The 13566-nt window shown below is 43.0% G+C and overlaps 1 protein-coding gene across 2 annotated transcripts in view; it reads left to right on the top strand.

Moving 5' to 3' along the window:
* Positions 1 to 13566, top strand: part of LOC147108695 (DEP domain-containing mTOR-interacting protein-like) — an 89165-nt gene that overhangs the window by 50990 nt on the left and 24609 nt on the right. The window contains exons 8-9 of one of the 2 annotated variants that reach the window (XM_086005414.1): positions 4170 to 4274; positions 8678 to 8848. In XM_086005414.1, coding sequence (XP_085861540.1) covers positions 4170 to 4274; positions 8678 to 8776 — 204 coding nt within the window. In that variant the 3' untranslated portion in view covers positions 8777 to 8848. Of the gene's footprint in view, positions 1 to 4169; positions 4275 to 8677; positions 8849 to 13566 lie in introns of those variants that run through there. The other variant, XM_086005413.1, reaches the window with a different exon arrangement.

The following is a 13566-nucleotide window of genomic DNA, read 5'->3' as shown; positions in this document are numbered from 1 at the left end:
ATTGATTTCGCTGGTCCATTCATGGGCTCAATGTTCTTAATAGCAGTGGATGCTCATTCAAAGTGGCCTGAGGTGATAAAAATGTCTTCAACCACTACAGAGAAAACGATTGCAGTCCTACGGACCATATTTGCCAGAAATGGTTTGCCAGAGCAGATTTGCTCTGATAATGGACCACAGTTTGTGTCCGACGAGTTCCAAAAATTTATGAAAAGGAATGGGGTAAGGCATTACACATCCGCCCCGTATCATCCAGCCACAAATGGATTGGCTGAGAGGTTCGTACAAACCTTTAAGAAGGCGATAAAGGCCATGTGCGACGATGAAATCCCACTACAGCATAAGATGGACAATTTCTTATTAGCCTACCGAAACGCGACACATGCAGTTACCAACCAGACCCCGGCCATGATGTTCTTTAACCGAAGGTTGAGATCTCGTCTGGACTTGCTCAGACCAAATGTGCGAAGAAATGTTGAGGACAAACAATTCCAGCACATCAATGAGAAGCCGACAAGGAGCTTCAATGTAGGGCAACCAGTCTTGGCCCGTGACTATCGAACAGAGAAATGGCAACCCGGAACGATATGTACAAGGCAGGGGCCATTAATGTACACAGTGGATGTCGGGGAGAACATTGTGAGATGCCACGTCGATCAGATCTTCGCGTCACAGGAACGCGTCAACCCCATGTCTCGAGTACCTGGGGATGAACCCGACATACCGGTAGCATCTACCTCAGACCCAGTAGCAGTGGAACCCGATGAACTACCTGATGAAAAGGGGTCAGAATCGCCTCTGCACCAAGAACAAGAACCTCCGGAAAGGCGCTATCCCGAAAGGGTCAGGAAGCCGCCCCAAAGACTGAATCTATAAATGGACTTTTGTTGTTTAATGTACATGTTGAAATGTTAATTGTTATTTGAATATTAGGGGTACTACTAATCTAAAAGGGGAGGAATTGTAGTGTATGTGCCTTTAAGTCAGAACTACTTTTACAGCTCCTGTATACTGTAGTACCGGCAGTGACCACACCTGTATATAAGCTTTGCGCATGCCTCTGTACCCCCAGTCTTGAGACTACCTTCCTCCAGTAAAGACCTGTTTATTGTTAATGTACAGCATCCGTGTGATTATTTAATAACAGCGTATCCACTGAACCACGGATCCAACAAAAGTCTTTTGTTAAACTGTAATTGGATTCTGTGGTAGTGGCTAAGTGTTTTAGGGTGTTTTTACAACTTGTCATTTATATTATTTCGCAGAAAATAAAGTTTACATTATTCAGGCCACATGGTGGCACTGAAAGAGGAAGATACTTTGATTTAGTCAAATAAAACACAACAGCCCTGTAATAAGGACATGGGATAATAGTGTACAAATGCTTAACATGGGTATCTAAAATTTCCCTCGCTGATAATTTAGTGGAAGCATTAACCTGCTTAAAATAAATTAATTAATAGCTCTGGTGAAATAGCGAAGAGAGGAATTTCAGAGATATGTGTTAAGTGTTCGTACATTAGTATCCCACAGCATAATTTCAGAGGCAAATTTCAAATTTTTAGACCAGAGTTTTAGTCCATGGTAATTTTAACAAGTTCAGGGAAATTGCTGCATCCCTGGGACAAACAGCTTCAGTGGTTTTCAGCTCGGGCACTTCAACACTGAAATAAACACTAATATTATAGTGATAAAGATTCTCATCCATTGATAACAGCTTTAGCACTGTAATATTAACACTATGCAATAAAAATAGAGCCTACAACACAATTTTACATAGAAATGGGTGAAGGGTTAATTTTTTGTCAGGTGACCCCCTCTTTTTAGCTCCAATTCTCTTTTTCCTCTTCGCTCCTAACTTTTTTTAAACTTTAACTTGGATTTTTTAATAAACTTTACACCAACACAATCTTTCTATTTTCCTAAATTTCAAATCTCTTACTTACCTGTTTTTTTTTTTTGCCTCCCTCTGCCCTTTTGGGCTCTAATGGTCATGTTGTCCACTCAGTCTAAAGGCAAAAGCCTAAAGATCAACAGGGTTATGTTGCTGCTACATTTTTCATCAAAAGGGAAGCTTGCAGCTACAGTGTAACAGTGCCTGACTGAGCAAGAAGGGGTTGAGTTCAAGTTACATTTATGTACTTCTATATAAGACGAACCCCCTACTCGTGGCTAGCAGTGATCAATGAGATTGCTAGAAAGGCCACCACACCATGAGAGCCAACCGATTCTCTAGAAAAGGCTACTGTGTATTCAGTTTTTTACCAACATAAATTAGCGAACCAGCAGTACAAAATTTTAGAAAGGAAGTTCGAGCCCAAGTTTTTTTTTTATTGTTGACCATTATGCCAAATTCTTTTTAATATTCAATTCTACTTGACGTCAACTATTTTTCTTAAGAATGAGCAAAACCCTGCAACTGAACTGTCTGGTTGTGTTGCAGTTCAGCTGAACAGAGTGGTCAAACCAAACATTTGCACATTGGTAAGCTCACTCGTCTCTACTTTTCCTGCAGCAAATAAAAGATTGCTCTGAAGAGGTCTTCATTGTGTATTTAAAAAATACTTTTGTAGCGGCAGCATTGCCCGGTTGAGCTTTAGGTATTTGAATAGTCAGCATCAAATGTAGTGCAGATTATACTGTTCAAAAGGTTTTATGTATTTTATCTGGTTCTGTTACATTTTGGGGCAAATCCTCTGCTAAAAATATTAATCTTATTTCTTTTAACTTATAAAGTCGTCAAAAAGTTATGACTCGAAGAAAGAGCCATGTGTTAAAAGTTGGTGTACCTGACTTCCTTCGGCTAAGTGGAGGAAGCTGTGAGCCAAATACCTTGTGTGAGCTGTGCTAATATTGACAAAGGTTTTTTAATATGAATTACATCGATCAATCAAAAAATCAAAACAATATAAAGCCATTTTACTGGCACCAACATTTCAATCTGAGCTTTGAGTCAAAAGTACTTTGGACTGCAATTGTAAAAATAAAGACATTTTGCTCATTCGTAAATGTTTTTGTTTTACCTGCTCAGTTCTGTCTGACTTGTATAATTGCTGAATAGGTAGTGTGCTTTTGGTAGTTAAATGTTGTGACGTTGGTGTGACCTTCAAGCTTCTAGTCTGAAAGCTGAGTCTTTACCAATAATGCTCCAACTCTTAACTACACTCAGTACCTTATCATTACAATCTTTGACCTACTCTGCTTTCACATTCTTTCTGCATTCCTGGATCACTGAGACGTCTAATATCTTTCAACTGTGATTTTCTTTTGCTGTACTGCTGTACAGTCAGCTGAAAATATTGGCATAGCTCCCTCTATCCCTACCATGCATATTTCAGCAAGTGGAATTTTCCATTACACGCTTTTCCAATTGTCGTACAGCATCTGCACAGATTTATTTGTCATCAAATCTTATTAATACATTTCAACAGCTCTCAATATTTTACACTTGATGTCAGGAGCATTTCTTATCTGGCACCCAATCTTTGACCTGGACAACAAAAAAGCATTTTGTTAGACAAGCGCCCTGTTAGCATCTGTAATAATTAGGGTTTAAATCTCTCCTCGGCATATATTTATTTTAATACATATAAGGGCAGACTTTGCAAGGTCCTGCCACTGACAGGGAGGCCTAGAAATTGGGTCGTGTGGCGCCCATTTTTCAGGTGCTACGCAGCCTCCTAATTCCTCAAAATGGTGGGCATGAAGCTCTGGATCCCCCACCGCCCGAGACTATCATTTACCTTTGAGATAGCTGCGGTCCTAACTTTCTGCACTTACCTTGGAGCTCCTCCCGCAGCACCATCGGTATGGCAATGAGGTACGAGGCAAAATATCCAGGGCTCATCGGACCTCACCATTTGTGCGCAGGTTATACTCACTGCGTGGTGGGGGGGTGGGGGTAGCACGCAAAAATGGGAGCTCCCAAATTCCTAGCCGGGAGTCTCGATAAACATGAGTGTGGAGCACAGAACTGGGGCTACAACACTGCAGCCCTATCTTTGATCCATGCTCACACTGAGTGAGGCTCCATGCCAGTAGCAAGGCCTTTCACATTCTACCCAATATTATGTGCAAGGTATTGTAGAAAATAAGCACCTGCTCCTTAAATGAAGATAAAACAGTTCTGATAAAGCAAAGTTATTTTTGTATATTTCGCTTTATTCCAGATAGTTGGTGATGCAGTGGGTTGGGGTTTCGTGGTGCGAGGAGGAAGACCATGTTACGTCCAGGCAGTGGACCCAGGTGGACCAGCTGCAGCAGCTGGAATAAAGGTAATGTTTTAGATTGAAGAAATCTGCTGTAAAAAAAAAAAAACACTTGAATTTTGACTCCTAAGGAACTGGGTGGTGCAGTGGGTTCAGTGGGTTAAAATCCAGCCCACATTAATGGGATGAGATTATCTGTCTGATGACTGTAATGGTCCTATGCAAAATGAATTTGGGCAGTTTCAATCCAGGCCCTAGAGGGCATGGGCCTACTTCATAAGGCTGTCCCTAATCAAAGGCCACAGGATGTGTGAGAAATTGAGAAAATATCAAACTGGTGCAGTAGAGAGTGTCTCTTTTTTGAGGTTGGGACTGAGGCTTCTTCTTGGAGCACAGTAGAGGAAGTTTTGCTCTGAACCTAGCTGTGATATAACTGACCTGGGTCCTGCAGGCTGCTTCAAAACCAGGTAAGTTTCCCATTTTCACAGATTTTTGTGGGGCTAGCCTGCTGCCGACCTGTCCACCCGTTTTCCCCCCTCCTCCCTGCCCGTGCAGTTGCCTTCCCCCTATTAACATTAAACTTCCAGCTTGGATCCTGGAGGAAACCCTAGATTTCCCAACACCGACCATTTTGTTGCTGCCACCCTATCTAAAAGCCCATTCAATGCCATTTTTATAATGTAGATAAGAAGATAGTTAGACATACAGGCCTAGATTGCCCACTCGGCTGTAATGCCAACAGAAGTGCGTCATGACATGGATGTACCCTGACCTGACATTGTTTCCGGGGTCAAGATAGTTTAAATAACATTAGCGGGCATCCACCAAGGAGCCCATCTGAGAGTGGCTGAAGAATGGCTGCGCCAGGCCTTGGAGACCACCCACAGCGTAGAATTTCCGATGGCTTCTAGGGCACCTGAAAAGGGACAGCAATCTTTCCAATCAGGACTGAAAAGTTTAACTAATTGCCCCACCACCCACAGCAGAGGTGTCCCTTGCACCAGCATTGTTAAGACACAAATGGCGGGAGCTGCTCGAGCTGTGCCTGGAAGCTGGTGTAACTGGAGCGGAATATCTTGGCCGTATTATCTATTTCCCATAGCATTGCTAACAGTGAGTCAGAGGTTATGCTGCTGCTGTGGGTGGGTGGGAGGGGGTTGGGGGAGCTGGTGGGTGACAGGGGTGGTGCTGGTGGTGGAGGTTGAATGGGATGCACAACTCTACTGAGAATTTGAAAAGAAGTTTATGAACATTTCTCAGAGATTGTGAAGTGAGTTGTTTTTGATTGATTCCTGAAAAATAGTGAAAGCTGCAAGGTTGATCATTAGTGTCAGAGAATTGAATTATGAGGACAGGTTAGAAAACCTTCACTCTTCAGCCTTGAAGAGACAAATGAGACTTATAACACACTAAATCTCAACTGCTGACACTAGGACATGGGTACAAACCAGTAAAAGGCAAGCTCAGGACTGATGTTAGGAAGCATCTTTTCACACAAAATGATTAACACGTGGAATGATCTATCGGATAAGGTAGTGGAGGAAACAACTCTGGGGTTATTCATAACCCAGTAGGTGTTGTTATGTTGAGGGGGACATAAGTTTCTAGGGAGGTGCTGAGCTAGAATCATAGAATGGTTACAGCACGGAAGAAGGCCATTCGGCCCGTCGAGCAGGTGCCGACTCTCAGCTAGTCCCACTCTCCTGCCCTTTTTCCGTAGCCCTGCAAATTTTTTTTCCTTCAGATACTTATCCAACTCCCTTTTGAAAGATAAGATTGAGTCTGCCTCCACCACCCTTTCAGGCAGTGCATTCCAAATCTTAACCACTCGCTGCGTAAAAAAGTTTTTTCTTATGTCACCTTTAGTTCTTTTGCCAATCGCCTTAAATCTAAGTCCTCTGGTTCTCAACCTTTCTGCCAATGGGAAGAGTTTCTCTCTATCTACTCTGTCCAGACCCCTCATGCTTTTGAACACCTCTATCAAATCTCCTCTCAACCTTCTCTGCTCCAAAGAGAACAACCCCAGCTTCTCCAGTCTATCCACGTAACTGGAATCCCTCATTCCTGGAATCATTCTCGTAAATCTTTTCTGCACCTTCTCTAAGGTCTTCACATCCTTCCTAAAATGTGGTGCCCAGAATTGGACACAATACTCCAGTTGGGGCAAACCAGTGTTTTATACAGGTTCATACTTTATATTCTTCATATTTATACTTGAGCACATAAAGCTAGGCTGATACTCCAGTGCAGTGCTGAGGGAGTGCTGCACTGTCGGAGGTGCCGTCTTTCGGATGAAATGTTAAACTGACGTCTGCTCTCTCAGGTGGATGTAAAAGATCCCATGGCACTATTTCGAAGACGAGTAGGGGAATTATCCCCAGTGTCCCAGCCAATATTTATCCCTCAACCAACATAACAAAAACAGATTATCTGGTCATTATCACATTGCTGTTTGTGGGAGCTTGCTGTGCGCAAATTGTCTGCCGCGTTTCCCACATTACAACAGTGACAACACTTCAAAAGTACTTCATTGGCTGTAAAGCGCTTTGAGACATCCAGTGGTCATGAAAGGCGCTATATAAATGCAAGTCTTTCTTTCATAATTTCCACACTTTTGTACTTCTATTTATAAAGTCCAGAATCCCGTAAGCCTTTTTAACCGCTTTCTCAATCTGCTCTGCCACCTTCAATGATTTGTGCACACACACCCCCAGGTCTCTCTGTTCGTGCACCCCCTTCAGGATTGTACCATTTAGTTTATATGTCCTCTCATTCATTCTTTCTACCAAAATGTATCACTTCACACTTTTCTGCATTAAATTTCATCTGCCAGGTGTCCGCCCATTTCACCAGCCTGTTTATGGCATCCTGAAGTCTATCACTCACCTCCTCACTGTTCACTACACTTCCAAGTTTTGTGTCATCTGCAGATTTTGAAATTGTGCCCTGTACACCCACGTCCAAGTCATTAATATATATCAAGTGGTCCTAGAACCGACCCCTGGGGAACACCACTGTGTACATTCCTCCAGTCCAAAAAACAACCATTCACCACTACTCTCTGTTTCCTATCACTTAGCCAATTCTGTTTCCATGCTGCCACTGTCTAAGCTAGATGGGCTAATGGCCCAATTCATTTGTACTTATCTTTCTAACATTTTCTGTATCTTCTTATTCAGAGATCGATTTTGCTTAACATGAGTTATTCAGTGATATATTGAGGTGCCTTTAATTACTCTAGTGCACCAGACTCTGCAATTTTAATGATTTGTGTTTGCTCTGTGAATTGTTTTGTGTTGAAGAACACATAGGGGTCATTTTCAACTTTGTTGGGTGGCAAACTGGCAGTATCAGAGCTGAAGTTGAAAGTTACCCCCATAGAGCTTGACATAGCAATTTGTAACACAACACAAGGAACACTTTTATATTCCAAAAATAATTTGAATGTTGACAAAATATATATAATGGAAATGAATTAAACATGGCAATCAAAATAGGAGATTCTCTATTGTGGTTTGCGGACCAACCATGTACAAAAAGATAAAACAAATTGGTAAGAGAGATCTTGTAATTGATCTGTGATTATTTGGGTTATTGTTTGTTTGTATTTGTTTGGAATGTTATGAAGATGGTTACAAAAAAACATATGTTGGTGAGAGAAATTATAATCCGATGACACTGGTGATTGGTTTGAACTTCTTAAGATGATTATAACTATATTACTAGCTGTTTGGCAAACTTCAAAGCAAATGGAATACTCTTTAATGAGCGCTCTAATGAATGACATGTAGTCTCAGATCTTTTTCTTCACCGTAAGACCTTCCACACTATTTGTTTTCCTGCCAAAGGCTTAGTGGGGAGGAGTAATGGAATGCCCAAATCAACATCACTGCTCCTCTGGTTGCTAGGAGACACACAACAGGAGCTCCACATCTACTTTCCCTCTTCCAGTAGAGAAATGCCTGCCCTCCATGTGAGGCCTCTCTACACTGTGCGACTCAAATGAGGAACTGAGCAGAATGTAAGAAATTTCAGCCAAGTCCTCTCACTCTTTGGCACAGTATATCAGTTCTCTAAAATGCCACTAAACATTGCCTCTTTCACTATTATTTTGGAAACAGTTGGAAGACTTGAGCCTTTTCTGTATTAATGAGAGCCCACGCATACAGAGCCCTGACGTCTGGCTTCTTACTGTTAGTATCCTTTGAAATTATAATTCCTTGTCAGTTGATTCCAATTTAAAATCTTAATTTGTGACTGATTTAGCTTGAAGTTGTAATGCTTCACCAATATATTTGAAGGTTTAAGCTGTTAGATTCTGATTCTCTTTCACCAGAATGCACTTGCATAGTTTCAGATACCTCCTGCTCTTTTATTAAACTTGTTTTCTGTCTTTTATTTCTCCATCTTTCTTATTTCAGCAAAGTTGTCAACATTGATTAACATATTTTCGCTTTTGATTTCTCAAGTTTTGTGCCCTAGCCTCTCCTCACCTGAAGATGTCGAGTTCCTCCTGGGCTATGATTGTCCTCCGATGTCTCACCCAAGTAATTATTCTTCATGCATGAGCCTCAACAGTAATTATCTTCAAGCTGTTGGACTTGCAAGGTAGCAGAGCTTACGTCCATGCACATGCACTTCCAGCAGGGAGTCACTAGGTAGTGATCAGGGGTATGAACCTTATGATCTATACAAACGGGGACATTCTCTGCTTCAATCTCAAAGCTGTGCTGTTAGCTGATCTCAGCCGGGTTGGAATTTTCCACGCCGGCAAAATTGCAGATGGAAATGTGGCCGGGTGTGATTCATACCCAGCTGACGAGGTGTGCTTATCCCGGTGCAGGTTCCTGAGTCTGTCTAATTTTAAAATGCTATTGCTGAGCTCCCAGTGTTAAGAGTGCCACTCATTGGGAGCTCGGTACTTGGGGTGGGAATCTAGTGTGCTGCTGTTTGATTTAAAAGCCTACAGCAGGTTAATGGGGATGCCACACTTCAAAAAATTATTTTTAGAAGCAAGACAAAATGTTTTTCACTTAAAGAATGTCGGTCAGTCCTGCAGGAGTGCAGAGAATCTGTGGAAGTGCTTCTACATGAAGGCAGGAATGATGTAAGCCCCCAAGGAATGCAAAACAGCTGCAGTGGCAGGAGGTGTCCAGGGCAGTGAGCACAATGATCACCCATGCATGGTAACTCCTTATCACAAAATGTTTTAATGACCTTGCAAGGCAAGGCAAGTGGAATCTGCCACACCTTCTAAGAATGAACTGTACTAAGCATATCTGCCACTTACAGTATTCCCCCACCCCCAATCCCTTAATGCGTTTGAATTGCTCACCATGAATGCCCAGGAAGTAGCATAGTGCTTTTTACATCCCCTGGAAGTGTTCTTTTGTTTACAACCTTACATGGAACCACACTACTAAAAGCCTTGCATGGAATCTAGTTGCTTGGTGCATCCACCTGTGATCTTCTCCATTGTGGGCTGCAGGGTAACATCTGGGTTTCACTGCATCCGATGGTAATGGATGTAATTCTTACTTTTAGCATTTTGATTCAACATAACAGCCAAGAGAGATTGACGACAGGTGCATGGGCCTCTAAACTTGAGACCTCTCACCTGCTATGAAGAGGAAACTTTGTAGATCCTTTGGATGGAAACTGTAGAGGATGAAGATGGGGAAGTAAGAGTGCAAATAGGTTGGTGATGACATTCTGCTCCTCCAATTCTACTGTACCCCACTTTACCAGTCATCAAACTATTCATGAAACCCTCATGGCACTCCTTGCACTCAGTCACGTGAATCCTTTCTTCTCAGCATGGTATTCTAATTTCTGTTCCTACTCAAGAGGCTCCCAAAGAGAAACCACCACCTTCCCACTGCACCTGGTCTGACCACTTCACAGCACACCCCATCACTCACTATCCCTCCCAAGCATCAGCTCAGAGACATCTACTCCAGGGAAGCGAGTCAGAAAACCGTACACTGGGTGATGTGCAGAGCACAAGTAAGTGGGACGGTGTAAATATAAGGAGGAAGATAATACTGAACATAGGGTCAGGCGAAATCACCATCTGGCTGAAGAGCCTGGAAATCTAGATCTTGCATGGCTGCTTTTAAAATAAGAATGCTTGCACAGCCTCAAGCATATTTCAGGTGGGAGGAGGGTGGAAATGTGCCAGACAATGTGCTGCAGATGGTGGGGATTAATACCGAAGTGTGGTACTGTGATGGATGGCTTTGCTGAAGTGCGGTCCACCCTAGAGTGCATGACTGCTCCAGAGACACCTGCAGTGGAAGCCTCCACCACAGAGAACTTAACGGCTGTCTGCACTTCCTCCATGGATGCTCACACTGCTCCCATAGAGGCCGGAGGTGCCAGATTAGAGGAAGCTGTCTCTTCCAGCCTCCAAACAATTGGAGTTGACTTGCAGATAAGTAGCTCACAGGGTTTCAATAATCTCAATAGTACCATTGGGTATCTGCTTTCCATGAAGAGACAATGCCCAGTACTATTTGCATGACAGGAATGGGCATGGATGCTGCTCTCTCTCAGAATGGCGGCAAATCAAATCAAATCAACTTTAATTGTCATTGTTAGTGCACAAGTGCAGTACAACGAAATGTAGGCTTGCGGCTCCCGAGAGTGTACATTTGGATTAAGACATTTAAACATTCAACATACATTTGGCTTGTAGTATATTAACATAAACATAACCATAATAAAGTGCATTGGCAGATGTGCAGGCTTTAGAGTTTATTTGTGGAGTTCAGTAGGATGACAGCCCTGGGAAAGAAGCTGTTCATAAATCTGGTCGTACGGGTGCGAATGCATCTGTAGCGTCTCCCAGATGGCAGGAGGGCGAACAGACTGTGGCTGGGGTGGGTAGGGTCTTTGATGATGGACCGTGACCTCCGTAGACAGCGTTTCTGGTATATGTGCTCTATGGTCGGTAGCCGGGTGCCGGTAATGCATTGGGCAGTTTTGACTACCCGCTGCAGGGCTTTCCGGTCATAGTAGCTACAGCTGCCATACCATACTGTGATACAGTTTGTCAGGATGCTCTCTATAGTGCAGCGGTAAAAGTTGGAGAGGATCAGGGGTGACAGGTTACATCCCTTCAGCCTCCTTAGGAAATATAGGCGCTGCTGGGCCTTCTTCACCAGAGAGGAGGTGTTGAGGGACCAGGAGAGGTCTTCCGTGATGTGGACTCCTAGGAACTTAAAGCTGTCCACCCTTTCCACCACAGCCCCATTGATGTGGATGGGGGTGTGACTTCCGCCTTTGGACTTCCTGAAGTCCACAATGATTTCTTTGGTTTTCTTGATGTTAAGGGCCAGGTTGTTATCGGCGCACCACTTCACGAGATGCTAGACCTCCTCCCTGTAGGCTGACTCATCGTTGTTGGTGATCTGGCTTACTACCGTGGTGTCATCCGCAAACTTGATGATGGTGTTGGAACCATTAACAGCCACACAGTCGTGGGTGAAGAGGGAGTAGAGGAGGGGGCTCAGCATGTGGACCATACCACCAGTCCCCTCCACTGCCTGCACAGGTGACTGAAATAATGCAGGCCCATGCAGCTGCACAAGAGGTACAGCATGTAAAAGGTCTACCTTAGTCCCAAGAGGCTTCTACAGCAAGACAGTAGCCAGCTCATGTAATACTACCAGTAGCACTGAGGAGAAGCAATAGATTTGGCTTAACAGTTCATACATCATTTGGTAAGTGCCAGAGAAGTGAGCCACTTGCATGACAGTATCATTGCAAAAGAGCTGCACATTGAGAGAGTGTTGATGTATGTTTCCAGGGATGAGGGATTACAGTTACACCAGGGACAAGGGATTACAGTTGTGTAGATAGACTGGAGAAAATGTGGTTGTTCTCCTTAGAGCAGAGAAGGCTAGGAGGAGATTTGATAGAGATGTTTAAAATCATGAAGGGTTTAGATAGAGTAAATAAAGAGAAACTGTTTCCAATGGTTGAAGGGTTGACAACCAGAGGGCACAGATTTAAGGAGGCGACATGAGGAAAAACTTCTTTACGCAACGAATGGTTAGGATTTAGATTGCAGGGATTATGGGGAAAGAGCGGGGGAGTGGGACTGACTGGATTGCTCTTCACAAGAGCTGACGCAGACTTGATTGGCCGAATGGCCTCCTTTTGTGCTGTACTATTCTATGATTCTATGTGCTGGTATTAATCAAAGGAATACATAGATTGAACCAACATGGCCATGTGACTCCTTGGCCCTTGGAGAAACCCGCCACTCAGTAAAGGTAGCAGTTAGAAAATCCGCTTGATACTGGTGTGATTCTGATTCAGCATAAATGAGGTGGAAATTATATCACCATGTCTTAACACCAAAGAATGGGCAATACTTTTGCTAGCTCTTTTATTTAAAAAAAAAAAAAAAAAAAAAAAAAAAAAAAATTAGAGCCAGGCCTTTCAGGAGTGAAGTTAGGAAACACTTCTACATGCAAAGAGTGGTAGAAGTTTGGAACTCTCTGCAACCGGTAATTGATGCTAGATCAATTGTTAATTTTAAATCTGAGATTGATAGATTTTTGTTAACCAAAGGTATTAAGGGATATAGGGCAAAGGCCCATATGGAGTTAGGTCACCGATCAGCTATGATCTCATTGAATGGGGGAACAGGCTTGAGGGGCTAAATGGCCTTCTCCTGTTCCTATCTTCTTATGTTCCTGCCTGAAATGACAAGGGAAATGATGACACAAAATGGGAATCTGAAAAAGTGAGTAGGGATCAGACATAACAGTAACCTGTCCTTGCTCATGTGATTCCTGCTACAAAACTGTGGGTGGATGGTAGTGGAAATTGGGCTTTAGTGTCCTTGGGTCAGGAAGTTGAAAATGAGATAAAATGCCTGTTACAAATTTCAGGTCTAACTTGGATATTCTCTTGGGTTCAGTGATGCCAGTTACTCCCATTAGCTGTCATTACATCCAGGAGTGTACCCATACTGCCCAATATCTGAGCTTGATATTGTGTCTTTCACGATAGCAAAATACTGCAGATGCTGGAAATCCGAAATAACAACAGAAAATGCTGGAAAAACTCAGCAGGCCAGGCAACATCCGTGGAGAGAAAATAGAGTCAACGTTTCGGGTCGAACCCTTTGTCAAGATTGGAAAAGCACAGGAAATGAAATAGATTAAGAGGCCAGGCTGGGAGAGAACAAAAGAGAAGTGAAGAGACATTAAGAGGTATTCAAAACGAGATAAGATGGTGATAGGACTAGTGGAGACAAGAGCCGTCTTTTGTCTCCACTAGTCCTATCACCATCTCGTCTCGTTTTGAATACCTCTTAATGTCTCTTCACTTCTCTTTTGTTCTC

This window comes from Somniosus microcephalus, chromosome 13, assembly GCF_052327205.1.
Source record: "Somniosus microcephalus isolate GS21.2 chromosome 13, FLI_Smic_1.0, whole genome shotgun sequence".
NCBI lineage: Eukaryota > Metazoa > Chordata > Chondrichthyes > Squaliformes > Somniosidae > Somniosus > Somniosus microcephalus.
The sequence above is the reverse complement of the archived record's forward strand: the minus strand, read 5'-3'. Positions and strand labels throughout refer to the sequence as shown.